Here is a 24424-nt window from a genome sequence, read left to right as displayed (position 1 = left end):
GGAAATTTCAGCCAGAGGTCCCTACCTTGAGAGCATTAAGGTATCTCCATAAACGTATTTTCTTCTAAAAGTTGTAAAGTTTTGGGGCGCCTGAGTGGCTCAGTCGGTTAAGCACCTGACTTTTGATTTCATCTCAGGTCATGATCTCACGGTTGTGAGATTGAGCCCCATGTCAGGCTCCACGCTGAGCACGGGAGCCTGCTTGGGATTCTCTCTTTCTTTCCCTCCACCTCTCTCTCTGCTCCTCCCAAGAGCACATGCATGTGTGCGGGCTCTCTCTCTCTCTCAAAATAAATAAACAAACATTAAAAAAAAAAGAAGTTTATGTTAAATCTGGAGGTGGGGAAACAGAATGAACCTGTACTTCGAGAAAAAAATCTACTAGGGCAGATGCATGTTTACACAAAAATTACCACATATGTGGTGAGTGCTGTGATAGGCAGAGAATGGGTGCAGGACGATGTGTATGAACTGGAGAGGGTGGTGCCTAAATTGTGTAACTTGGACTGAAGCAGGTGGGAGGGAGGGCTTGGAAGTAGCTGTGGCAGGAAAGAGAAAAGGGACTGAACCAGAACAGCATCAGTGTTGGTGGAGATGTTTCTGAGGCAGAAGGAGTATCTGGTAGGCCTGAGGTGGGGAGAAGGGAGGGAATAACTGAGAATGACTTTTGAGTGTCTAGCTTGGGATACATAAAACATGGTGACTTTATCACCTTAAAGAAGGAATGGAAGATTCCAACACTTTTGAATTTTCCCAGCCATCTGACTTCTAAGGAGCTCACAGCTTATTCTATTCTTGAAGCCCCAGGACAGGCATTGGGGCTGGCTACTCCAGGCAGCAGGAAGGATCAGAGTAACTTTTGAAGCTCCCACCTGTGTGTTTTCCTTATAACAGTAAAGTGCATGCTTGGACAAAATCTGTGGGCTTTGGTATGAAATAATGCTAATTTCATCAGGACAGGAAACCTATTTTATTTACCTTTTTATAAATGCCCCTCACTGTGTGGCCTTTTCTGATGTGCAGATCATCATTCAGTATCTGTTGGATGAATGAATTCAGGCTTGCAATGGTAGTTCCCCTGCTCTGGAGTCTGGGTGTGAAAGAGGGGAAAAACTTTGAGTTTGGTCCCAGGACACCTGCCTTATTAATTAGTCATTTCAGTTCTCCGTGATTGGCCTAAAGTTCTTTCCAGGGCTCCAAATTCATAGTTCTATACATTTTCCACTTATCCTTTTATCCTTCATTCCTTCATATTTGTATAGGCTATAAATGCTTCTTTAAAATCATTCTGAGTAGTACTCTGTAAATGCTTGCCAAGTGCTAGGCACCAAGCTAAGTACTTTATTTATATCAACACATTTGATCTGCCTAACAACCCTAATAAGGTAGGTGTGACTATTATTCATTTTACAGTTAAGGAAACTGAGGTACAGAGAGATTAAAAATCTCCCACAAGCTCACATAACTTGTAGGTTGCAGTTCCCAGATTTGCACACAGGGACTCAGGGTCCAGAGTCCAAGTTTACCTCACTATGCTACCTCTAGGTCACCGTAACAGGGGCTATGACAGGCTGGTGACTTGCATTATCTCATTTTTTACTAAGGCAATTAAAGCTTAATTTCCCAAAGTTACACACAAAGTAGCAGGGCTGACCTTGAACCAGGGCTTTCAACCAAGTCCAGTGTTCTTTCTGGTAACCAGCCTGCTCTCTAGGTTAAATGACTACATGTCCCAGTGCCTGGTTGCCTGAGTTAAAAGCACCACACTTGATTGCTGGCTTGTGGTCATTAGATAAATTACTAAACTTGTATTTGTTTCTCATCTGTAAAATGAGAATGGGACCATTGATACCAATTATAAAGCATTGTTTTGGCAACTAAATGAGTTATTGGGTGTCACGTACCTACAAGAGTGCTTGGGACATAATAAGCACTCAAGAGGCGTTAGCTGTCCCTTTTCCTTCTGAACCACTGCTATCCAGCAGAAATATATCGCGAGCCAAATAGGGATTTTAAGTTTAGCGGCCATATTTTAAAAAGCAAGCAAACAAACAAACAAAAATTATTTTTAAAAATGCTTATTTGTTTTTGAAAGAGAGGGAGAGAGGGGCAGAGAGAAGGAGACAGAATCCCAAGCTGGCTCGGCGCTCAGCACAGAGCCCCACCTAAGGCTGATCCCCAAATCATTTTCCTGGTATCAAGGCTTGAACAGAAATCAAGAGGAGGCTGAATCGATTGAGCCACTCAGGTGCCCCATGAAATTATTCTAAATGTGTTTTATTTAACCAAATATATCTAAAACTGTAACCAATTTTGTAATCAACTATCCAGTTTATAATCAATATAAAATTATGAGATTTTTATATATGTTTTCTACTAAGTCTCGGAAATTCGGTGTGTATTCTACACCTACAGCACATTTCAACTTGAACCAGCAACGTCACTTGTGGCTGGTGGCAGCGCAGCCCTGGAGAGGCCCCACACCCGCGTCCCTGTCCCCCTACGGTTCCTTCCCGCGACCAGCTGGCCCGCGCCCTAGGCCCCGCCCCGCGCCCCTCCCAGGTTACATCACAGAGCCCGCAGGCCCCGCGGGCGGGGAGACCCGGGCCCGGCCGCGTGTGCCCGGCTGCTCGCATCCTCCCAGTTCCAGGTACCCAAGTTCTGAAAGAAAGCAACGTCCAGCACAGGACAGCGGCGGCGGTCGCTGTGCCCGCCGGCCGCCCGGGCCCTAGCGGGCGGGAGAGGGGAGTCTGAAGCCCCCATGCGTACCTCGCCCCAACGGCCCTTCGCTCGCGCCGCTACCACTGCGAGGTCGAGGCGGCGGGGCCGGCGCCCATTGGCTTGCCACAGCCCTCCGCCCGCCCCCTCACCGCGCTTATTGGTCGGAGCCGCGGCGCCCGCGGGATAGGCGGTGGCGGCGCCCCGCCCCCGCGCCGGCCCTCAAGAGAGCGACGAGGAAGCGGCCGCCTCCCTGCGCCCCGCCCCACGGGCTTGCTCGGTGGCTCCGGCTCCTCCCGACTTCTCCCGGCTCCTCCCGGCTCCTCCCGGCCCTCTCCCGGCTCCCTCCGGCTTCGGCTCCGACGCGGCGGCGGCGGGTAGGTGCGGCGACAGGCGGGGCCCGATCGGAGGGGCGGCCTCTCCATTCTCCTGGGGGCTGCCCGAGCCGCTCTCTGCGGCTGCCCCGGACCCCGCAAGGCCCGCCCGGGGCGGGGAAGGGCGGTGGCCGCGGGCCTGCGGGACGCGGGGGCGGGAGGGCAGGGGGCCTGAGGGCGTGATCTTTCTAGGCTTCGGGGCGCGATCCCGGGGCCCCTTGGGGCCGAGCGGGCTGAGAGGACCGGCTTCGGGCGTCTGGAGCGTGGGGCTGAGCGGCACGCCTCGGGCTCGGGATGGGGCTGCGCTCGGGGAGCGAGGGTCGGCTGCGGTCTGGGGCCCTGGGTGGGGCTCGGGGACGTAGGAAAACTCAGAGGTCGTTCCGTGAGGCTTTGTGGGGGTCAGTTGAGGTGGAGCTGATGCGAGCTAGAGAGCGTGCCCAGTCCCGGGTTACGGGCGGGGCTGAGGGGCGGTCTGGAGAACCGGGCCCCAGCCTAGGCTCCCTGCGTGCGTCCTCTCCGGCACTGGGCAGACTAAGCGTTGGGTTGGGGGACTAAGTGTGTGGCTGCGAGACGGCGAAGTAAGTATGGGGATGGGAGGATTGGGACTGGGACCGGGAGGGGGCAGTTGGAAACGTTACTCCGAACCGAGATGGTGGTTTAGCACTTGGACCAGGTTCTCCGCTGGTGTGTTGCCTGAACTCTTTTTGGTGAAATTACCCCGTGGGGGAACGTTGGGGTTTTTGCTTCCACCCAGGAACGTGTAAATTAAATGCATTTACTTCTTTTCGGAGGAGGCAGTGATTACGCCTCGTTTTGTGTTTTAGGACCCAAACCTGGGGTGAAACGTGCTTCTCGGGAAGGTTAGTGTTACCCAGCTTTCTTCTGGAAACCCCCTTTCTCCTTTTCCTCCTCTGGTTCGGTTACAGTATTGCTCCCTAGGGCCTCTCGATTCCCTCTCCCTGGCTGCATTGCATTGCAGTGTTTCGTGTGTGTGTGTGTGTGTGTGTGTGTGTGTGTGTGTGTGTGTGTCTCCCGCCCGTTTCCCTGCTGCTGAGCTTTTGGCAACTGCCACTGCGCTTTCCCAGGGATGGTTGTGGCATTGCATCAGGGGATATTTGTGCTTGTAATTTGCTCACTCAGCCCAGGAAGAGGGAGAATAGTATGCTGCAGAGATGGGGGGGGGGGTGCCGTCAGCTCGGCTGGGTAGGCAGAGAAATGGGTGTGGTGAGGGAATACAGCTGCTCTAGGCCTATAGGGTAACACTGCCCAGTCATCAGCTCAAAGAGATTCAAAGAGCAGCAGCAACAGCTATTTTTATAAATCAGTCCTGAATCCAAGCTGAGCACATGGATTTAGAGTGAACAGTTGTCATGCTCTAACTATTACCGGCTGGGTGTTTGGTAGACAACATTGGAGTTGCTAAGCGAGAACTGTACAAGGCAGCCGGTACTTGCAACTTTTTAACTTTGCTCTTCTCACACCTCTCTGGGATGGCACATCTCCCCCCCCCCCCCCCCCCCCCCCCCCCCCCCCCGGTGTCTTTCAAAACTTGAAGTGGTTTGATGGTTCAGGCTACTTTTCAAATGAAATGTTTCTCTATCACTGGTAGTCTTCCTCTCACATTTGGCTTAAAAATAATAAAGCTGTCACCTTTTGAGCACTTGCTATCTTCCGGGCACTAGTAGGTATTTATTTACAGATGGGGAAATTGAGACTGACAGGAATAAGGAGTCACACAGATAGTTAAGTATCAGAAGTGGCATCCATATCAAGGTCTCTCTGATCCTCTCTGCCCTCCCCTCCCCCCAGTAGTTCAGAAACTTGAAATTTTTGATTCACACTGGGGTGACTCAAGTGCTTGAGAATTTATTCATGCAAAGTAATCTCGCTAGAGACTGATAAACCAGATACCAGTTTATTTACATGGAAAGTATAAAGTGCCATGTACACAATTGGAATTAATTATCCACTGGCACCTCCTTTGTTTCTGGGCAGCCAAATCAGTAATAAAAAGGCAGTTGATTATAGAATGGGAACTAAGGGCCCTGGATGTTTTTAGGCGGATTTTTTTTTTTTTTAATGTTTATTTATTTTTGAGACAGAGACAGAGCATGAATGGGGGAGGGTCAGAGAGAGGGAGACACAGAATCTGAAACAGGCTCCAGGCTCTGAGCTGTCAGCACAGAGCCTGACCCGGGGCTCAAACTCATGGACCTCGAGATCATGACCTGAGCCGTGGTCGGCCGCTTAACCGACTGAGCCACCCAGGTGCCCCTTTAGGCGGATGTTTTAATCAAGTTACTGAAACCTAGTGAGTCTTCCTTCTTCTCCCAATTGTGTGAACACATATATTGATGTTTGACAGTGCTGGGAAGATTCTAAAAACGTTTTCCCACTTTGTCTCAGTTGTGTGTGTGTGTGTGTTTAAGTTATTCTCTTCATATATTTGTCATCTCAGCATATATTTATCTGTGTTAAAATTCTCAAAATTACAAATAACCTTACATTACATGTTAACATCATTTTCCATTGTTTGCTTGACAGTGAAGGAAGCACCTGGATTTTATTATGTCTAGGTGGCTTAGCTCTATCTTTACTTTTTGTTTTTTTGAGGGTATGAAAACTTTTTTAATTACATACTCTGGCTTTCAGGGGAGAGTAGGACAGGTTTCCCAAGCTTGCTTGAAATGGTTTGAGAGCTGGGAAAGATACTGCCTTGTGATATTTATTTCGGTTATGGATTGGGGGTATGTATGGAAGTATGTGTTCCCCTGTGTGAAGGGGGACTTGTGTGGTTTGAACCTCTTTCTTACATCAGGTTAGGTGGGTTAGCTTTAGTCAGAGAGAGTGAGTTCTTTTTGATTTCAGTGTCTTGTTCTTTTTCCCAATTTTGTTTTTGAATTTGGCGATCCGTCTTTTATCTCTTTAAATTTGTGAGGTTTAGGGGCGCCTGGGTGGCGCAGTCGGTTAAGCGTCCGACTTCAGCCAGGTCACGATCTCGCGGTCCGTGAGTTCGAGCCCCGCGTCGGGCTCTGGGCTGATGGCTCAGAGCCTGGAGCCTGTTTCCGATTCTGTGTCTCCCTCTCTCTCTGCCCCTCCCCCGTTCATGCTCTGTCTCTCTCTGTCTCAAAAATAAATAAAACGTTAAAAAAAAAAAATTTAAATTTGTGAGGTTGACACTTCAAATTTAGGCATTGCTTTTCTCCATTGTCCTCTTCCTCTTTCTCCTTCTCTTCCTTCTTCTCCTCCTCTTCTTTTTCCCCCCGTTTTTATTATTATTATTTTAAGTAATCTCTGCCCCCAACATGGGGCTCAAACTCATGACCCTGAGATCAAGAGTCATGTATATGCTCCACTGACTGAACCAACCAGGCACCCCCTTCTTCTTTTTTTTTTTCTATTATTTTTAAAAAAATGTTTGTTTATATTTGAGAGAGAGAAAGAGAGAGAGAGAGAGCGAGCCAGTGCTAGCAGGTGAGGGGCAGAGAGAGAGGGAGACACAGAATCTGAAGCAGGCTCCAGGCTCTGAGCTGTCAGCACAGAGCCCAGTGCAGGGATCATGACCTGAGCCAAAGTCAGACATTTAACTGAATGGGCCACCCAGGCACCCCTCCTTCTTTTTTAAAATATTAAGCATGGTTAGTTGATGTGCAGGTTTTATGTTTCCTTAAAATGTAAGAAAATCTTGAGAAGCATTTTGACCCAATGGAAGTCATCTTGGTGGTTCATTTGATTTGGTCCATTTGAGAAGGAAACTGAGGCAGGCCTGGGTGGCTCAGTGGATTAAGTGTTGACTGTTGATTTCAGCTCAGGTCATTTCATGGTTCTTGGGATTAATCCCCGCATCAGGCTCTGTGATGACAGCACGGGGGCCTGTTTGGGATTCTCTCTCCCCTTCTCTCTGTTCCTCTGCTGCTCACGTAGCATGCACACTCTTTCTCTCTAAAAACTTAAACATTTAAAAAAATAAAAAATATTTTATTTTGAGTAACTTTAGGTTTACAGAAGAGTTGTAAAGATAGTACAAAACTGCATCTAGCTTTCCTTAATTTTAACATTTTTTGTAACCATGATACATTTATCAAAATTAAGAAACCAATATTAGTTGGGGTGCCTGGGTGGCTCATTTTTGTTAAGGGTCTGACTCTTGACTTCAGCTCAGGTCATGATCTCATGGTTCATGAGTTTGAGCCCCACCTCGGCCTCTGCACTGACAGCCTGCTTGGGATTTTGTCTCTCTCTCTCTGCCCCTCCCCCAGTTGCTCTCTATTTCTCTTTCAAAATAAATAAAAATAAACTTAAAAAAGAGAAATGAGTATTAGTTCCATATTATGAAGTAAATTATAGGCTTTTCTCTCATTTCCCTAGTTTTTCCAGAGTGATGCTCTTTTTCTATTATAGGATCTGATCCAGGATACCACATTGTATTTAGATGTCTTATTTCCCTAGTTTCTGACAATCTGTGACAGTTTCTTAGCTTCTCCTTGACACCTTTGAAGAGTAGCAGTTATTTGTAGAATGTTCCTGAATTGGGTTTTCAGGTATTTTCGCATGATTAGCCTGAAGTTGTGCATTTTGGGGAAGAATACCAGAGATGGTATGCCCTTCTTGTCACATCATATTGCATATCAGGGGATATCTGATATCAATGTGACTTATTACTGATGTTAACCTGATAATTTGATTAAGGTAGTATCTTCTTGGTTTCACTAAAGTGACTGTTTTTCCATTTCCTTACTTTATTTGTTAGAAGCTAGAAATGAGTCATCAAGTCAAGCCCATTTCTGGGGGAAGGAAATGAAGCTCTACCTCTTTTTTTTTTTTTTTTTTTTTTTTTTTTTTTTTTTTAATTTTAATGTTTATTTTTGAGACAGAGAGAGACAGAGCATGAACGGGGGAGGGGCAGAGAGAGAGGGAGACACAGAATCAGAAGCAGGCTCCAGGCTCTGACCCATCAGCCCAGAGCCCGACGCGGGGCTCGAACTCACGGACCGTGAGATCGTGACCTGAGCTGAAGTCGGACGCTTAACCGACTGAGCCACCCAGGTGCCCCTGAAGCTCTACCTCTTGAAGGAATGAGTGTCAAAGAATTTGTGTCTGAGTTCAAATCACCCACAGTGATTCATAACTATTTTGGGGGAGGTTCTGTGAGGCTATACAAAGATCTGAGTTTCATCCACTAATTTTAGCATTCATCAGTGAAATTTGCCTGCAGCAGCAATTACTGTGTGATTGTAGTGGTGACTTTCTATTTCCCTCATTCCTTCTACATTTATTATTTGGAATTCTTCTGTAAGAAAGATTGTACACTCCCTTCTACCCCTGCCCCTGGTTTATTTAGTTACTCATTTATATCAGTATGGATTCACGAATATTTATTTTTTTCTTTGGGTTGTAATACTGTATGTTGTTGCTAACATTCTTCTGGCTTTGGCCATTTGACACTTAGGTGTTTTTGATATGTTCCTCTTTTCTTTTTTTTTGGAGCACTTTTTACTTCCTGATGCTGCAAGGTGCTCCAGTCTCATCTTGTATTTCCCTGCCCCAGCCCTAGAATCAGCCATTTCTCCAAGGAGCCCTGGTTTCTTTTATTGGAAGAAAATATTTAGAAACGAGGATCTGGTTTCTGAATGAACTAGGTGTACTCACTAATGCTGAGCTGTCACTGCTTCTAGGCCATCCTAGAGGGCAGAGCTAGGAAATACGTGTGTGTGTACTGGCCCAGGTGTACATACATATTTGTGTTTATTTCCATATCTGTCTGGATATGAATGTGAACATGCACTCATACTGGTCTCTCTGACTCTAGTCCAGTACCACAGGTTTATTCTAGCATTCCTCTCCTTGCCTCTTTGTAACTTCTTTCTCTGACAGTGAGAAACTTGGCTCTTGTTATTTATAATAGATTTATTTAACTATTCAGCCTTAGTGTATGTGTAAAGTAGGAAAATGCAGTTTTCGTTATCACATAAAGTAAATTTCCCAAGTATTTTGCAATCGTTAACTAATTCAAATTATACTCCTGTAATATTGGTATTTTAAATTATTGTTTTTTAGCTTAAGTGGAGAGGTGATGTCATTTGCCCTTGGCCAAACAGGAAGTGAGTGACGGCAGCTGGAATTGATGACCTAGTCTCACTCCTAGTGCTATGCTTGATCCCATGCAAAGCAGACTCTTCCTATCAAGTATCTTAACTACAGGTCCTCCTTTATCCCTTCTTGGTGGGATTGCTCCTTTTAATTAAAGAAGTTCCTGGTTTTTAGATTTTTTTTTTTAACTTTTGACAATGTTGACAGCAAGTATAATTCCTTTTCTGGAATTATTTTGTCTCACTTAAGTTTTTTCCAGACTAAACAGTTTTTTCCCCTAGCCACCTCTTATGAAATGTGCTTTCTAAACCTTTTATTATGTTGGGCATCGACTTGTGGACATGCTACAGATCGTATGGTCTGATCCAGGTATTGTGTTAAGCCCTAGAAATGAAGTGATTAAGGAATTCAGAATGATCCCTTCCCTTGGGGAGCTTACCACTTTTTCATCATTGGTGCCTTAAAATAATTTTTTTCAGGGCATCTGAGTGGCTTAGTTGGTTAAGCATTGGACTTTGATTTTGGCTCAGGTCGTGATCGCACAGTTTGTGGGATTGAGCCCCACGTCACGCTCTGTGCTGACAGCACGGAGCCTGCTTGGGATTCTCTCTCTCTCCCTCTTTCTTTCTGCCCCCTCCCCCACTTGCACTCTCTCTTTCTCAAAATAAGTAAACGTTAAAAAAAAATAAGTAAAATAATTGTTTTCTTTCTTTCAATATCCACTTTTCAGTGTTAGCTTATACTTAACTTGTCAGTAAACTCACCTCTAGGTCTTTTTCTCTAGAGCTGTGTTAACCCAAATCTTCATTCTTTTTTTTTTTTTTTTTTAATTTTTAAAAAATGTTTATTTAAAAAAAATTTTTTTAATGTTTATTTGTTTTTGAGACAGAGAGAGACAGAGCATGAACGGGGGAGGGTCAGAGAGAGAGGGAGACACAGAATCTGAAACAGACTCCAGGCTCTGAGCTGTCAGCACAGAGCACGATGCAGGGCTTGAACTCATGGACCGCAAGATCATGACCTGAGCCGAAGTCGGACACTTACCAACTGAGCCACCCAGGCGCCCCTAAAAAATGTTTATTTTTGAGAGAGAGACAGAGTGTGAGTGGGGAAGGGGCAGAGAGAGGGAGACAAAGATCTGAAGCAGGCTCCAGGTTCTGAGCTCTCAGCACAGAGCCCAACACAGGGCTCGAACTCACCAGCCACAAAATCATGACCTCAGTTGAAGTGGGATGCTTAACCGACAGGCACCCAGGTGCCCCCCAAATCTTCATTCTTGATTGGTTGGCTTTCTGATTCTGTGTTGGACTTTTTTACACTTATTTTCTTTCTGTAAGTCCAATTTCTGTCTATTGTTCCAAAGGAGACTTTTTGAATCCTGATTCTATTATCCTGTGCCTTTGTTACCCTTCCTATATCTGTAATTTTGATATGTTCTTTCTATATTTTGATTTGAATAAGTTAAGAAAATGTTCACCTAGAGAGTGCCATGATCAGTTCCTAGTAGTATGTAATTAGAGACAAAACTTAACTTTATTTTCTTCTTGCTTCTGACTTTTATTACTTAAGTGTTTTCAAAGGTTTTGGTTCTCAGTTTCTACTCTAGTTTGTGTGCAAAATAATAATTAAAATATTTCACATCTTAAACTCTGAAGTCACAGCTAGTTATTTCTAATGGTAGTTATTGATTATTGATTGAAGTTAGGCTATATGATTGCTTATTATCACAAAGTATAGGTTCTGACTTATGATTCACATGTAAAATAGTTATGCCTTTTATCTCATTATCTCTCCCCTTCCCCCCATACATGTTGAAACTGTTGTGGAAAAACTTAAAGCTCTTAGGGAATATAATTTAAAGAATGAAACATTTAGGGAGATTGGGGATAGTGGTGAGTGGGAGTAGAGGTTAGAGACCCTTAAGAAAAATGTTGCTTCCTAAAGTGACTCCTCTCTCTGAGCTCTGTTTTTGTTAAACTGAAATTCTTATTCAGATGTTCATTTGGTTAACTCATTTTCTCTGTTAGGAATAGAAATACACTGGGACAATTCAAGAACCCTCGTTCATTTTTTTATAGGTAGAACATATTTTCATTGAAATAGTTTGTATTGGGCATATAAATGTTCCTTTGGATGATAGGTAAATGATTTCTGAATTTAAGGAGGAGTGGGAAAGGGAGAGGGTATGGGGTAAGACAGACTTACAGACTTTTTTCCATGGTATCAGCTCAGGTATCAGCTTTAGAAAGCCTTTCTGACCATTTTCTTAGTCTGGTCAAGTATTCCTCTTCGGTGTTTTCACCAATATATATCTTTGGGCATATGTTATTCTAGGTTAAAAAAAAAAGGTATAATTCACATCATAAAATTTACCATGTTAGAGTATACAAGTCACTTTGGTTTTTGGTGTATTCAGTGTTGTGCAGCCATCACCACTATATGATTCTAGAACATTTGCATCATCCCCAGAAGAGATCCCAAACCCATAAGCAGTCATTTCCCATCCTCCTCCCACTTCCATCCCTGGCAGTCACAAGTCTAATTTCTGTTGATGGATTTGCCCATTCTGGACGTAATCTATAAATGGAATCATACAATATATGGCCTTCTGTGTCTGGCTTTTTTCATTAGTGTGTTTTCAAGGTTCATCCTTCATTCATATTGTAGTACATATCAGTACGTCATTCCTTTTTATGGCTGAGTAATACACCATTGTATGGGTGTTTTGTTCTTTCATCAGTGGGTTGTTTCCACTTTTTAGCTGTTATGATAATGCCTCTATGAACATTTATGTACAAGTTTTTGTGTGGACATATGTTTTTATTTCTCTTGGGTATATACCTAGGAGTGGAATTACTGGGTCATATGGTAACTCTGTATTTAACCTTTTGAGGAACTGCAGACTGCTTTCTATAGTGGCCATACCATTTTATGTTCCCATTAGCAATATATGAGGGGTCCAGTTTTTCTACATCCTCACAAATACTTGGCTATTATAGGTCTTTAAAAAATTAAAAACTTTTTTTTTTATTACATACCGTATCCATTAATGTGTCTTTACGCTGAGACAGTTTAACCTATCCAGATTTAATCTGTCAATAGAAAAAAAAGCCTATTTTAAAATGGCTATGACAGCCAATATCCTTGACTTGGTGCTGGGTAGTGTCTGAATTCTAATAGCTTACGGTTGTTCAAAATATTTCTCAGTTACTCTTTACTGCTTGCACTTGAAATGATTCCTCCAGATTTGTTAGTCACTTTTTGCTCGCTGGCCAGTCTTGTTCATTAGTGTCTCCCCTCTTCCTCCCTCCCTCCTTCCCTTCCTTCCTTCCTTCCTTCCTTCCTTCCTTCCTTCCTTCCTATCATTATCATCATCATCATCATCATCACCTTTTGACCCCCTTCACCTATTTTTCCCACCTACCACCCCTCTGCCTCTGGCAGCCACCAATTTGTTATATGTTTTTGATTCCATCGTAGTGAGTGTGAAGTGATACCTCATTGTGATTTTGATTTCCCTGATGACTGATGTACTTATTGCCTATTTGTAGATCTCCTTTAAGGAAGTAAGTATTAAGGTCCTTTGCCCATTTCGAGTTAGGGTCTTTGTTTTTATTTTGGAATTATAAGAATTCTTTATATTCTAGACACACGTACCTTATTAAATACATGATTTGCAAATATTTTCTCTATTCTGTGGGTTTTCTTCATTTTTTTATAGTATTCTTTGAAGCATAAAACTTTGTAGTTTTTTTTAATTTTTAGTTTTACTTATTTTTCAGAGAGGGAGAGAAAGAGAAACTTTCTAATTTTGATGAAGTCTATTTTATTTGTTTCTTTCATGGTTGCTTGTGCTTTAGGTGTCACAACTAAGGATCTCTTGCCTACTGTAAGATCACAAAGATTTCTGCCTATTTTTCTTGTATAGTTTTAGTTGATACATTTACGTTTTTGGTGCATTTTGAGTTATTTTTTATATATGATGTAAGGGAGAGGTCCAAATTCTTAATTTTTTTGCATGTGGATATCCAGTTGTTCTTGTACTGTTTGTTGAAAAGACTTTTCTTTCTCATTGAATTGTCTTGGCACTCATTTTGAAAATCTCCTGACCTTAGATGTGGGGGGTTATTTCTGGACTCTGAATTCTGTTCCATTGACTTACATGTCTTATGCCAGTACCACACTGTCTTGATTACTGTAGACATTATAGTATGTTTTGAAATCAAGAGGTGTGAGTCTTCCAACTGTGTTCTTTTCAAGATTGTTTTGGGTATTCTGGATCCCATGCATTTCTGTATGAATTTTAGGATCAGCTTGTCGATTTCTGCATAAAAGACAGTTGGAATTTTGACAGGGACTGCATTAAATTTATAGATCACCTTAGAGTGAATTGCCATCTTAACAATGTTGTCTTCCAATCCATGGACATGGAATATCTTTCCATTTATTTACGACTTCTTTAATTTCTCTCAGTAATGTTTTATAGATTTCAGTGGACAAGGCTTGCACTTTGGTTACATTTATTGCTAAGCATTTTATTCTTTTTGATGCTTGGTAAATGGAACTGTTTTCTTAATTTCATTTTTGGATTGCTAATTGCTAGTGCATAGAAATACAACTGATTTTTGTTTATTGATGTGGTGTTTTTCAAACCTTGCTGAATTTATTATCTTTAAGAGTTTTGTGTATGTGTGAATTCTTTGCATTTCCACATTATTTTTTTACTATATATGCTTTTCACTGGATCAAGATCCTCTTGAAGTCAGAGACTGTGACTTGTATTTCATTTTCTTCCCCCATTACCAAATGTATAGTCAGTTAACAACTCTGGGATAAAAATGCCATTGTAGTAGAGTTCATTGTAGCATAATGTCGTAAAATGGCACAGAAGAAAAGTGGGGTATTGTTAAGACTATTTTTACTTACTATAAAATGTTTCCTGAGGTTCAAGAAAGTTAATTCTTCTTACTTCTGTGTCTCCTGTGTACACTTGCCTCTAGTTACTCTTTGTTACTTTGTTAACTCAGAAGTTTTTTTGTTTTTTAACTTAAATTTTAGCTAGTTAACATACAGTGCAGTATTGGTTTCGGAGTAAAATTCAGTGATTCATCACTTACATACAACACCCAGTGCTCATCATAGGTGCTCTCCTTAGTACCCATCACCCATCCATCCCAACTCCCACTCACTTCCCTCTGTCCACCCGTAGTTTGTTCTCTATCATTAAGAGTCTCTTGTGGTTTTTCCCCCCCTCTTTCCCATATGTTCATCTGTTTTGTTTCTTAAATTCCACATATGAGTGAAATTACACGGTATTTGTTTTCTCTGATGGACTTATCTAACTTACCAAATGCATTCTAGCTCCATCTATCTCATTGCAAATGACAAGATTTCATTCATTTTTTAAAAATTAAAAAAAAATTTTAACGTTTATTCATTTTTGAGAGAGAGCAAGAGAGTGAGTGCACAAGCAGGGCAGGGCCAGAGAGAGAGGGAGACACAGAATGTGAAGCAGGCTCCAGCCTCTGAGCTGTTAGCACAGAGCCTGACATGGGGCTCGAACTCATGAACTGCGAGATCATGACCTGAGCTGAAGTCAGATGCCCAACTGACTGAGCCACCCAGGTGCCCCTTAATTTTTTTAAATGTGTTTTTAAAAATTTTTTTTAATGTTTATTTATTTTTGACAGAGAGAGACCGAGGATGAGTGGGGGAGGGGCAGAGAGAGAGGGAAATACAGAATCTGAAACAGGCTCCAGGCTCTGAGCTGTCAGCACAGAGCCCGACACAGGGCTCGAACTCATGAACTGTGAGATCATGACCTGAGCTGAAGTCGGACGCTCAACCAACTGAGCCACCCAGGCACCCCTTAATTTTTTTAAATGTTTATTTATTCTTGAGAGACAGAGTATGAATGTGGGAGGGGTGGAGAGAGGGAGACACAGATTCCAAAGCAGGCCCCAGGCTCTCTGATCTGTCAGCACATAGCCCAATGCTAGGCTTGAACTCATGAACTGTGAGATCATAACTTGAGCTGAAGTCAGACACTTAACCAACTGAGCCACCCAGGCACCCCAAGATTTCATTCTTTTTTTATTTAAAAAATTTTTTTTAAAAATGTTTTTATTTATTTTTGAGACAGAGAGAGACAGAGCATGAGCAGGGGAGGGGCAGAGAGAGAGGGAGACACAGAATCCAAAGCAGCCTCCAAGCTCTGAGCTGTCAGCACAGAGCCTGACGTGGGGCTCAAACCCACAGAGTGTGAGATCATGACCTGAGCTGAAGTTGGACGCTCAACCGACTGAGCCACACAGGCGCCCCAAGATTTCATTCTTTTTGATAGCTGAGTAATATTCCTGTGTGTGTGTGTGTGTGTGTGTGTGTGTGTGTGTGTGTGTGTTTATACTACGTCTTCTTTATCCATTCATTAGTTGATGGACTTTTGGGCTCTCCACAGTTTGGCTATTTTTGATAATGCTGCTATAAACATTGGGGTGCATGTACTCCTTTGGATCTGTATTTTTGTATCCTTTGGGTAAACACCTAATAGTGCCATTGCTGGATCATAGGGTAGCTCTATTTTTAGTTTTTTGAGGAACCTCCATACTGGTCTCCAGAGAGGCTGCACCAGTTTGCATTCCCACCAATAATGCAAGAGGATTCCCCTTTCTTTAATAAGGTTCCGCTTTCTCCGCATCCTTGCCAACATCTGTTGTTTCTTGTATTGTTAATTTTAGCCATTCTGACAGGTGTGAGGTGGTATCTCATTGTGGCTTTGATTTGTATATCCCTGATGATGAGTGATGTTGAGCATCTTTTCATGTGTCTGTTAGCCATCTGGATGTCTTCTTCGGAAAAATGTTTATTTGTGTCTTCTGCCCATTTCTTAACTGGGTTACTTGTTTTTTGGGTGTTGAGTTTGATAAGTTCTTTATAGATTTTGGACAGTAACCCTTTACAGATATGTCATTTGCAAATATCTTCTCCCATTCTGTAGGCTGCCTTTTAGTTTTGTTGATTGTTTCCTCTGCTGTGCAGAAGCTTTTTATCTTGATGAAGTCTCAATAGTTCATGTTTGTTTTGTGTCTAGTAAGAAATTGCTCTGGCTGAGGTCAAAGAGGTTGCTGTTTTCTCCTTCAGGATTTTGATGGTTTCTTGTCTCACATTTAAGTCTTTCATTCATTTTGAATTTATTTTTGTTCATGGTGTAAGAAAGTGGTCCAGTTTAATTCTTCTGCATGTCGCTGTCCAGTTTTCCCATCACCGTTTGTTGGAGAGACCGTCTTTTTTTCATTGGCTATTCTTTCCTGCTTTGTTGAAGATTAGTTGGCCATATAGGTTTCAGTCTATTTCTGGGTTCTCCATTCTATTCCATTGATTTCTGTGTCTGTTTTTGTGCCAGTGTCCTACTGTCTTAGTGACTACAGCTTTGTAATATAGCTTGAAATCCAAAATTATGATGCCTCCAGTTTTGTTTTTCTTTTTCAGGATTGCTTTGGCTATTTGGGGTCTTTTGTGGTCACATACAAATTTTAGGATTGTTTGTTCTAGCTCTGTGAAAAATACTGGTGGTATTTCGATAGGGATTGCAGGTTTTTTTTTTTTTTTTTTTTTAAGTTTTGCTAAGTAAAATTAAGTAATCTCTACACTCAGTGTGAGGCTCAAACTCATGATCCCAAGATCAAGAGTTGCATGCTCTTCCAGCTGAGCCAGTTAGGCACCCCCAGAATACTCTATATTATAAACTTCTGTGTGTTGGAATGGGAATCTTAATTTGGTTTTATGTATTCTCTATGGGATACATGTTCTGGAAATGTGTTCTGTCCTCATTCACAGAATTGTTCATTCATGAACCTAGGAGTATTTAAGATAATATGATTGGTTATGTTGGTAATTTTCTGTTTGCATTATTTCTTGGGTAAACTTAAGCTTGCTCATTTTCATTTTCCTTCTTATCACTAAATCACAGAGAGACAAGAAAGACAAAACATTGGTTGTCAAAGGGCAGGATCTGACCTGTTCTATTTTTATTGTTCTGTCTACCTTTCATTAGTAGATATGAAGAAATGCTTTTAAAAAGCATTCTCTTCTTCAAAAAAGGGAAGAGTAGCAAATTTATATTATTAAAGTGATTTCTTGAAGAATTGCAATGGTAGTGGTGAATAATATATGTAAATTATGGGGTTGCTGAGAATTACTGTATTCATTGTTAAAAATTTAGTGCTAAAATAAATTTAGTGCCAACAGCAATCAAGATAACTATGGTGGCTAGGCCAAATTAGAAATTTCTGAAAGTAGCCACAGGCTGCATGGTTATATGGATGAAGAAAGCAAGAGCATGTAATTGTTCCTTCTCTAATCCATTTCTCAGCACTAGTAGTGAAGTAAAGGGATATAGGATATACCTGTATTATTAAGTCTGCCCTATTTAATTAAGATGTGATCTATGGGGCCACCCAGGTGCCCCAAAGATTAAATAGCTTTTTTAAAAATACATTTTTTTAATGTTTGTTTATTTTTGCGAGAGAGAGAGAGAAAGGGAGAGGGAGAGAGGGAGAGACACATAGTGTGAGTGGGGAGGGGCAGAGAGAGACACACACAGAATTGAAGCAGGCACCAGTCTCTGAGCTGTCAGCACAGAGCCTGAGGTGGGGCTCGAACTCAGGAACCGTGAGATCATGACCTGAGCCAGATGCTAAACCAGTCCAATGCTTTACCGACTGAGACACCCAGGTGACCCAATAGCTTTTAATAAATATGGGTTTTGGCTCAGGTTGTAATCTGTTTCATGGGGTTGAGCCCCATATCAGGCTCTGTGCTGAGTGTGGAGCCTTCTTGGGATTCTCTGTCTCCCTTTCTCTCTGCCCCTTCCACACTCGTGTGCGCTCTCAAAGAAATAAACTTTAAAAAAAAACTTTAATCTTTAATGGATGCATAATGTTGCATCATATTGACAGGTTCTGATTTACTTATTTTTTCCTTGTTATTGCATAAAGACATGTTTTTCATCTTGGGCTGTTTTATGCATAAGGATCTGTTTATATTTCAGATTTTATTATGATAGATTTTCTTTTTTAGAAACATTTATTGAGATGATTTACACAACACAAAATTTACACGTTCATTGGTTTTAGTATATTTACTAAGTCATTCTATCATCATTGGTATCTAATTTTTGAATATTTCATCACTCCAAAAGAAACTTAGTATGCATTAGCAATCACTTCCCTGCCTTCTCCCCCATAACCCCTGGCTACCACTAGTCTACTTTCTTTACAGATTTGCCTATTCTGGCCATTTCATGTAAATAGAATTATAATAGGTGGCCTTTTGTACCTACATCTTTCAGTTAGCATACTGTTTTCAAGGTCGATTCATCTTGTAGCATGTGTCAGTACTTCATTCCTTTTTATGGGCACATAATTTTCCATCGTCTGGATATCTACATTGTGTTTATCCATAAGTTGATTGATATTTGAATTGTTTCTATTTTTAGCTATGTGAATACTACTATAAACATTCATGTACAAGTTTTTGTGTGGATGTATGTTTTCATATCTCTTGGTTATATACTTAAGAATGGAATTGCTGGATTATATGGGAATTAATGCTGTTTCATCTCTTCAGTAACTACCAGACTAAAAGTGTTTTTAAAAGTGGATGCACCAGGGACACCTGGATGGCTCAGTCAGTTGAGCATTCCAACTTCAGTTCAGGTCATGAGCTCATGGTTCATGAGTTCGAGTCCCACATTGACTTGCTGCTGTCAGCCAGCACAGAGCTCACTTTGGATCTTTTGTCCTCCGCTCTTGTTGCCCCTCCCCTGCTCATGCTTTTTCTCAAAAATAAACATTAAAAAATAAAAGTAAGAAGTAAAATAAAATGGGATGCACCATTTGACCTTAACAGCAGTAATGTGTGACGGTCCCAATTAGATTCCAGTAAGTCTCCATATTGTGATAGATTCTTAAATATATATTTAATTACTGGGTCAGAAGGTACGTAAGTGTAAAGCTTTTGGTGCATTTTGCAAAATTTCTTTCTGGAAGACTGCACATTCTTACTTAAAGACCATCTCATCAGACCCTTGTTAGCATTGAGAATTATAATTTAAAAAATTGCTCATAAAAAATTGCTATTTTGATGGAAAAAATTCACTTTAAAAATTTTTATTTATATTTATTAAAATTTTTTTCTTTCTTTTTCTTTTCCTTTATTTTTTTAATGTTTATTTTTGAGAGGGAGACAGAGTGTGAGCAGAGTATGGACGGAGAGAGAGGGAGACACAGAATCTGAAGCAGGCTTCAGGCTAGCTGTCAGCACAGAGTCCGACATGGGGCTCAAACCCACAGACTGGGGGCCAAAGTTGGACACCCAATTGACTGAGCTACCCAGGTGCCCCTACTTATTTATTTTTTAATAAATGTTTATTCATTTTTGAGAGTGTGAGTGGGGGAGGGGCAAAGCAACAGGGGGACAGAGAATCCGAAGCCGGCTCTGCGCTGACAGCAGTGAGCCCGATGTGGGGCTCAAACTCACAAACCTGAGGTCATGACTTGAGCTGAAGTTGGACGCTCAACCGACTGAGCCACCCAGGCGCCCCAAAATTTCACTTTTAACAACATCTGCTTTTCACAATAATGACATCAGTATTGCATAGTCAGATACCTAATAGTTGAAGACAAGATTGGATCACTAAGAATGAGGTTCTCTGATACAGTCAGTTGCCTTATACTCTATCACTGTCTGTTTAGTGTAATTCTCTTGAGCTGTGTATAAGTTAGAAGTGCATGTCAGTAGGCTACTTAGGCATGTGTTCTTTAGCAAGCTAAAATGGGGGTGACAATAATAGGAACAAAAGAAATGATTGAAAGATATTGTGAACAGTTGTGTATACTTAATATGGCTGAGGCTTGCTGAGGTCCCTTATGGGCAAACCAACCAGCTTATTAGTTCATTAGTTCAGGGATGGGGGCCACCTTTGAACAACAAATTGCTCTGGGTCTGAGGTAGACTTGTCACAATTAACAAACTGCAGTTACCGGTGGCAGACAGTTATATTATGGTATTAATGGTACTGGACCAGATGTCAAAGACCAGGATTTGGGTCTTCAGCTATCACATAATAGCTAAGAGGTCTGGGGCAAATCAGTGAATCTGTTTATGTATAAAATCAGAGTGCTCATCATACCTTCCTCACAGGTTGTTGTGAGAATTAAGAGGTATGTGACGAGGATAAGTACCTTTTAAAATACTAATAAGGTATTGTCTAATAATCCAAGTCAAAGAATAGTTTTGGTGCATATGGATTTGATGGTATATCGGTGTTTTCAGTGGAAAATGCATTGCCTCTAGGTTTAATTGAATATTATATATATATATATATATATATATACATATATATATATACATATATATATATATATATATATATATTTACACACACACACAGTAAATTGGCTATTGAAATTCATGGACTTAAGCAACCACTTTGAGGCCCAGAATAATTTTTTTCTTTTTGAGGTCACATCCCGAATTTGTAGCTGAATCAGGACTTGAACTTTAATCTTGAGTATTGTTTTTACTACATCCAGTTTCATACCACGGTTATTTATATATCTCCTAGGTGTATAGCAGATAAGCGCTGCAGATGATTTTAAAAAGTAAGTTGTAACATAGAAGAGAGGACACACACTGACTGTTTTATTTTTTTTTTTTATTATTATTTTTTTTTTATTTTCGGGACAGAGAGAGACAGAGCATGAACGGGGGAGGGGCAGAGAGAGAGGGAGACACAGAATCGGAAACAGGCTCCAGGCTCCGAGCCATCAGCCCAGAGCCCGACGCGGGGCTCGAACTCACGGACCGCGAGATCGTGACCTGGCTGAAGTCGGACGCTCAACCGACTGCGCCACCCAGGCGCCCCACACTGACTGTTTTAATAATGGTGTCATGATTAGACTGTAAATGTTCTACAAATTTGACTAAGTGGATTCATATGGATGCCTTATGTATTTCAGGGGTGCTTTGTTGAATTGACTCATAACCAAAGGTTCAGGTCCTTTCATTAAGTTTTAATTAGTAGAGCTGAATATTTATCATTAACTGTTCTTTAAAGTAGTTCTTCACATGCTTCTTTGTTGACTTTTAAAAAAATACTTATTTAAGGAATCTCTACCCCCAGGGTGTGGCTTGAACTCACAATCCCGAGATCAAGACTTGTATGCCCCTCTAACTGAGCCCCAGACATGCACCCCTGTGCCTTTGAGATTATTCAGTCAGGTAGAAGCATGAAGATTATAGATTCTTAGGATTAAAAATATAAGGACCCTTAGAGGGGAACATAATACTTCATACCTTCGGTATTGTGGTTATTTTTCAGAGCCACATTTTCAGAGACCTTGATAATCTAGAGCCTATCCAGAGGAAGACAGTCTGGCTTGTGATAAAAGTAGAAATTAAGTGACTTGAGGCCCTATTTAAGGAATTAAGATGTTTCACTTGGAGAAGAAGTATGTTGGCAGCTTTTTAAAAAATATATCAAGATCTGGCAAGTGGAAGAGGGATTAGTTTTAGTATTTTGTTTTTTTGGCAGAACTAGAACTATCAAGTAGAAGTTAAAGAGAAAAGCGGAATGGAACTTCCTTAGGTGGTAGTTTCCTGTGACTACTCATGTTAAAGCAGAGCCTGAGTGGTATTTTAGGGATACTGAGAAGCTGGTTAGGTTGAGTGATTCTCAAGATTTTGGTAAGTAAGTGGTTCTTTATTTTATTTTATTTTATTTTATTTTATTTTATTTTATTTTATTTTATTTTATATTTTATTTTATTTTATTTTATTTTATTTTATTTTATTTTATTTTATTTTATTTTATTTTATTTTATTTTATTTTATTTTATTTTATTTTATTTTATTTTATTTTATTTTATTTTATTTTTTTTCAACGTTTATTTATTTTTGGGACAGAGAGAGACAGAGCATGAACGGGCGAGGGGCAGAGAGAGAGGGAGACACAGAATCAGAAACAGGCTCCAGGCTCTGAGCCATCAGCCCAGAGCCCGACGCGGGGCTCGAACTCACGGACCGCGAGATCGTGACCTGGCTGAAGTCGGACGCTTAACCGACTGCGCCACCCAGGCGCCCCAGTGGTTCTTAATTTTATTGGGTACAGATCCCTTCAAGAATTTAACCTACAGAGGTGCCTGGCTGGCTCACTGGTAGAGCATGCCCTCTTGATCTTGGGATTGTGAGTTGGAAGTCCCACACTGGGCATAGAAATTTCTTAAAAAACAACAACAACAAAAAAACAATCTAACCCACAACAAAGACTTTGTCCACAAAAAAGCTTCTAAGTGTGCATATGTGTATTTTGCTGTCATTCTTGAAAAATACTTTTTCTGGGTATAGAATTGTAGGTTTTCTTTTATTTTTTTCCAGCATATTGAATTTATCATTCCAGTATCTTCTGGCTTACATTGTTGCTATTTTGCAGTTAGCCTTGGTGTACATTTCTGTCAGGTATTCTGTAGCATTACTAGTTGGCGATTATCCCAAACTAGGTTTACAATTTGAGGGTCCTTGGCTTATCCAGATTTATGAGGGTGCCAACGCACATGAGGGGTATTCCATGGCCATAATTTCTTAGGAATTTTTGGTTCTTTTGCCACTAAGGCAGGCTTTTGTATTGTCTCCTGTGGTTGTGGGAAGTTTAGGCTTTGGTTTAGATCTGATTCACCTTCAGAGATATAGTGGGGTATCTCCTTATAGGAAAGACAACCTTGGGAGGGCCCTGATTTCTGTCCTGCCTGCCCTGTGTGGCCCCTGAACTGAAGCTCTAGATTAGGGCTTCTCAGATTTTAGTGTGCATATGAATCTCAGGATCTTGTTCTAATGGAGATTCTGAAGGTTCAGAGGGTGGACCAAGATTTTCCATTTTTGATAATCTATGAGGTGATGCTGGTCCTGCTGGTCTACAGATCACACTTTATATACCAAGTTAGATTGTGTTATAATTAGAAGTGTTAGTGGTATTAGTGAGACTAGTGGTGGTAGTGAGATGGTACAGTAATGTATAATCTATAATAACATGTACAGTAATAATGCAGAATGAAGAGTTTTCCAGTATGTGGAGGTGGTGGTGGTCGTGGGTTGTTTGTTTGCTTGTTTGTTTGTTTTGGTGGGGGGAGTTTTGGGTTTCCAGAAAAATGAGTGGGAAGTGTACAGTGTTTCCATATATACAGCCTCCTGCCTCCTCCTCTGATGACCACCCTCCCAACTCAGTTTCCCCTACTTAATCTTGCATTAGTGTGGTACAGTCATCAAAACTGATGAGCCATAGGGCACCTGACTGGCTTAAGTAGAGGATGCAACTCAAATTAGGGTCTTGAGTTTAAGCCCCATTTTGGGCTTGGAGCCTACCTAAAATAAATAAACAAACAAAATTGATGAGCCAGTATTGATACATTATTAGTTTTTTAAAAAATGTTTATTTATTTATTTTGAGAGAGAGAGAGAGAGAAGCAGAGAGAGAGAAGCAGAGAGAGAGGAGAGGGAGAATCCTAAGCAGGCTCCATGCTGACAGCACGAAGCTAGGGCTCAGTCTCACGAGCTGTGAGATCATGACCTGAGCCAATATTAAGAGTTGGATGCTTAACTGATTGAGGTACCCAGGTGCCTCAACTACTGAGCTTTTTACTGTCTCTGTAGTTTGTTTTGCCTTTTCAAGAATGTCATATAGTTAGAATCCTATAGTTTATAGTCTTTTCAAATTGGCCTCTTTAATTTAGCAATATTCATTTAAGGTTCCTTCACATCTTTTCATGGCTTGAAAGCTCATTTTAAATTTTATTTTATTGTAAGAACACTTAACATTAGAATTACATAACAATTCTTAGAATTAGAATTACAAAATTTTAAGTGTACAATACAGTATTGCTAACTATAGGCAAAGTGTTAAATAGCAAATCTCTGGTAGCTCATTTCTTTTTCTTGCTCAATAATACTCCATTGTCTGGGTGTACTATAGTTTATCCATCTACCTTTTGAAGGACATCTTGGTTGCTTCTAAGTTTTGACAGTTTTGAATAAAGCTGCTATAAACATTCATGTGTAGGTTTTTGCATGAGTGTTAGTTTTCAGCTCATTTAGGTAAATACCAAAGAGTACAATAGCTGGGTTGGATGGTAGTGGTATGTTTAGTTTTGTAAGAAGCTGCCAAACTGTCTTCCAAAGTGTCTGTGCCA

At 41.1% G+C, this 24424-nt stretch overlaps 2 protein-coding genes across 10 annotated transcripts in view; one reads left to right on the top strand and one right to left on the bottom strand.

The window, feature by feature from the left end:
- Window positions 1-2798: 2798 nt before the first annotated feature.
- Window positions 2799-4061, bottom strand: LOC124522956 (translation initiation factor IF-2-like). Its single transcript, XM_047094660.1, has 2 exons — window positions 3964-4061; window positions 2799-3480 (listed from the first exon to the last, which is right to left on the bottom strand). Exons 1-2 carry the CDS (start codon window positions 4059-4061, stop codon window positions 2799-2801), a joined length of 780 nt encoding a protein of 259 aa, XP_046950616.1.
- MAP4 (microtubule associated protein 4) overlaps window positions 3021-24424 on the top strand; it is a 195467-nt gene continuing 174063 nt past the window's right edge. For 5 of the 9 annotated variants that reach the window (XM_047095989.1, XM_047095990.1, XM_047095988.1 and 2 more), the window contains exon 1: window positions 3021-3095. The gene's annotated coding sequence lies outside the window, so the exon portion shown is untranslated. Of the gene's footprint in view, window positions 3096-3916; window positions 3953-24424 lie in introns of all 9 variants that reach the window. The other 4 variants (XM_047095994.1, XM_047095993.1, XM_047095992.1 and 1 more) reach the window with 2 other exon arrangements.

The sequence above is a fragment of the Lynx rufus genome, unplaced genomic scaffold (assembly GCF_022079265.1).
Source record: "Lynx rufus isolate CCGP_SWC_20201006 ecotype Redwood Valley unplaced genomic scaffold, mLynRuf1.p SCAF_4, whole genome shotgun sequence".
NCBI classification, from domain to species: Eukaryota; Metazoa; Chordata; class Mammalia; order Carnivora; family Felidae; genus Lynx; species Lynx rufus.
The sequence above is the reverse complement of the archived record's forward strand: the minus strand, read 5'-3'. Positions and strand labels throughout refer to the sequence as shown.

What these genes read in the sequence shown, in the direction of transcription:
- LOC124522956 (XM_047094660.1), bottom strand. Translation starts at nt 4,061, where the DNA reads ATGCAGCCAGGGAGAGGGAATCGAGAGGCCCTAGGGAGCAATACTGTA. An exon ending in GGTTTCCAGAAGAAAGCTGG is followed by an intron (nt 3,481 to 3,963) that starts GTAACACTAACC and finishes ACCCCCACAAAG; the next exon opens with CCTCACGGAACGACCTCTGA.